Source organism: Anser brachyrhynchus (assembly GCF_964034855.1).
Source record: "Anser brachyrhynchus genome assembly, chromosome: 3".
NCBI lineage: Eukaryota > Metazoa > Chordata > Aves > Anseriformes > Anatidae > Anser > Anser brachyrhynchus.
Genome location: NC_137696.1, coordinates 54,459,395 through 54,462,003, shown reverse-complemented (window position 1 = coordinate 54,462,003; position 2,609 = coordinate 54,459,395). Strand labels below are relative to the sequence as shown.

General features: G+C 50.0%; 1 protein-coding gene across 1 annotated transcript; it reads left to right on the top strand.

Annotated features, from left to right (window-relative positions):
• Nucleotides 1–1,241: 1,241 nt before the first annotated feature.
• On the top strand, nt 1,242–2,252 carry SF3B5 (splicing factor 3b subunit 5). Its single transcript, XM_080584810.1, has one exon. It carries the CDS (start codon nt 1,333–1,335, stop codon nt 1,591–1,593), a length of 261 nt encoding a protein of 86 aa, XP_080440936.1. The 5' UTR covers nt 1,242–1,332; the 3' UTR covers nt 1,594–2,252.
• Nucleotides 2,253–2,609: the final 357 nt, after the last annotated feature.

Here is a 2,609-nt window from a genome sequence, read left to right as displayed (position 1 = left end):
TATTACCAAAATATTTGTTTTGGGAGGACCCTCAAATTCAGTGCACTTTTTCAGCCTTTCTTTATAAGGAGTTTTTGTACTAGTGTTACTACAAAAAGTGTAGTGCCTTTAACAAAGTAAGCAGCTAATGAAAAATAGTGTTTTGATTTGCGCATAGCACCTCGTGGCTATTTTTGTTACAGCTCTCTTCCTCCACAGTCAGACTTCCTGTGTCACTTGTTTAGAAAGCAAAAATGAGACGTAATTTATACAGAGACAACGTCAAGAGCTGGGAAACACTGTGTCCTGAAACACGAGTTTTAGGAGAGGCTCCATTTATTTTGCTTTCATATTTACTGAAGTCTCCTGACTGACAGAGGCTATCCAGTTTCATTCCCAATGCCCTGTTTTCTACGTACTTTGTATTCAGATTTGGTTCACTTGATTCTCAGATAGGCGAATTAAGCAGTAGCTACCATGTCAAAGCTGTATTTTTCCTTTAGGAATTAACTGGAGGCCTGGCCCTACAGTGCAAAGCTGTTGTGCCAGTTTCGGGTAGACTCAGCCTAGTGCCTGGCTTGGGAATGCGAGGTCCTCAGGTATGTGCTGCATGATAACAATGTAATATAGTTGTTGGTCTGCAGCTGTAACCCTCGCCTGGCTTACTGAATTTAAGTGATTAAAACAGAAGTTCAAATCATATTAATAATCTCAGGGAAACCAATGGGAGTCTTCAAGGAGTCCGTCTAACAGGGCAGTTGTTTAAACAGGCTGTCTGAATTTCGGATAACTTGAGGAAACTTCCGAAGCCCTGCCTGGAACTCTTTACAACTACCTGAAAGGAAGGTGTGGAGAGCTGGGGATCGGCCTTTTCTCACAGGAAACTAGTGATAGGACCAGAGGGAATGGCCTCAGTTTGTGCCAGGGGAGGTTCAGGTTGGAAATGAGGAGACATTTCTTCTCAGAAAGAGCAGTCAGGCATTGGGACGGGTTGCCCAGGGAGGTGGTGGAGTCACCGTCCCTGGGGGTGTTTAAGGAAGGGTTGGACGTGGTGCTTAGGGACATGGTTTAGTGGGTGACATTGGTGGTAGGGGGATGGTTGGACCAGAGGATCTTGGAGGGCTTTCACAACATCAGTGACTCTGTGAGACTAAGGGCGGGAGGGGCGTGCCGTGGCAGAGGACTACAACTCCCAGCATGCCTTGGCGGGCGCGCACGCGCGCAGTGCGCCGCCGGTGTCGGCGGGCGGCGGGGGGAAGTCCCGGCTGCCGTCGGGCCCGGGGAGCGGAAGGGGCGCGGCGCGGCGCGGGGCGGGCGGTGAGGCCGGTTCCGGGCGCCATTGCTCGCGGCGCCATGACGGACCGGTACACCATCCACAGCCAGCTGGAGCACCTGCAGTCCAAGTACATCGGCACGGGGCACGCCGACACCACCAAGTGGGAGTGGCTGGTCAACCAGCACCGCGACTCCTACTGCTCCTACATGGGCCACTTCGACCTGCTCAACTACTTCGCCATCGCCGAGAACGAGAGCAAGGCGCGCGTCCGCTTCAACCTCATGGAGAAGATGCTGCAGCCCTGCGGGCCGCCCGCCGACAAGCCCGACGAGTCCTAGCCCGGCCCACGGCCCCTGCCCTGCCCCGGGATGGAGCCGCCCGCCCGCCCGCCCGCAGCCAGCCCCGCAGCGCCCGCCCGCCGGCCTCGCAGCCCCCGGTCCCTCCGTCCTGCTCCGTGCGCGCCGGCGGGGAGGTGCTGGGACAGCGCCTGCTCCCGGACAGTTTCTCTCAGTTCCACAGTTGTTCAATTCCTCTCTGTTTTTTTTTTAAATAAAATTCAGTGGGCATTTCTAACGTCTTGTTTGGTAATGTGCTAGTAACAGCGTTTGGTTCTAAAAGGAACGGTTTGCTACACAATATTAAGTTGCTCAGTACAGCTGTCCGCAGTGCAAGCAACAAGTGTTTAACGGATAGCGTCTTCCCAGCCTAGCCATTTGGTACTTCCTTGCCAGAGCTACGTTTTGGGGAGGGAGAGGGGGAAGCGCGTGGACTCTAAAAGGGTTTGATTTGTTGTTAGCCTTTGGGGTGATCTGTGATACCATGTACATCCATTGCTCCAAGGTCTTAAAACTCCAGTGTGACTTTACTTTGTATGCTGTTTTTCTGTCTCATCTTCTCATCTGTACATTGCCTTTTCCAAATCTTGATCCTCTCTGTTGCAGCGTATTTTTTTAACCAATGTTTATAGCAATCGAATTAAAAATTTTTCTATGGTTCACCGTGCAAGTGAATAATGATGTGGGGTTGGGCACTGTGGGTATGCAATCAGTGATATGGAGGCTAGGGAAAAGCTAAATCATTTTGCCAAATGACATACAAATTTCTGTTTCCTTCCAATGAGAAAAATAAGGGTTATTCATTATTACTTTGAAGTAAAATGCCTAGAAATCCCACCGGTGTTGAGGTGACAATGTCAGATCAGACTACAAACAGAACTGATATTGGTTTAGATTAGTCACCCAAACTAGGCTGTTTCTTCATAAATCTTGAATTCTAATGGAAGTCCTGAAAGTAAAACTTAGAGGTGATATTCAGACTGTGCAAGTTTACCAGGGCATTTTCTTAAAATCAGTGA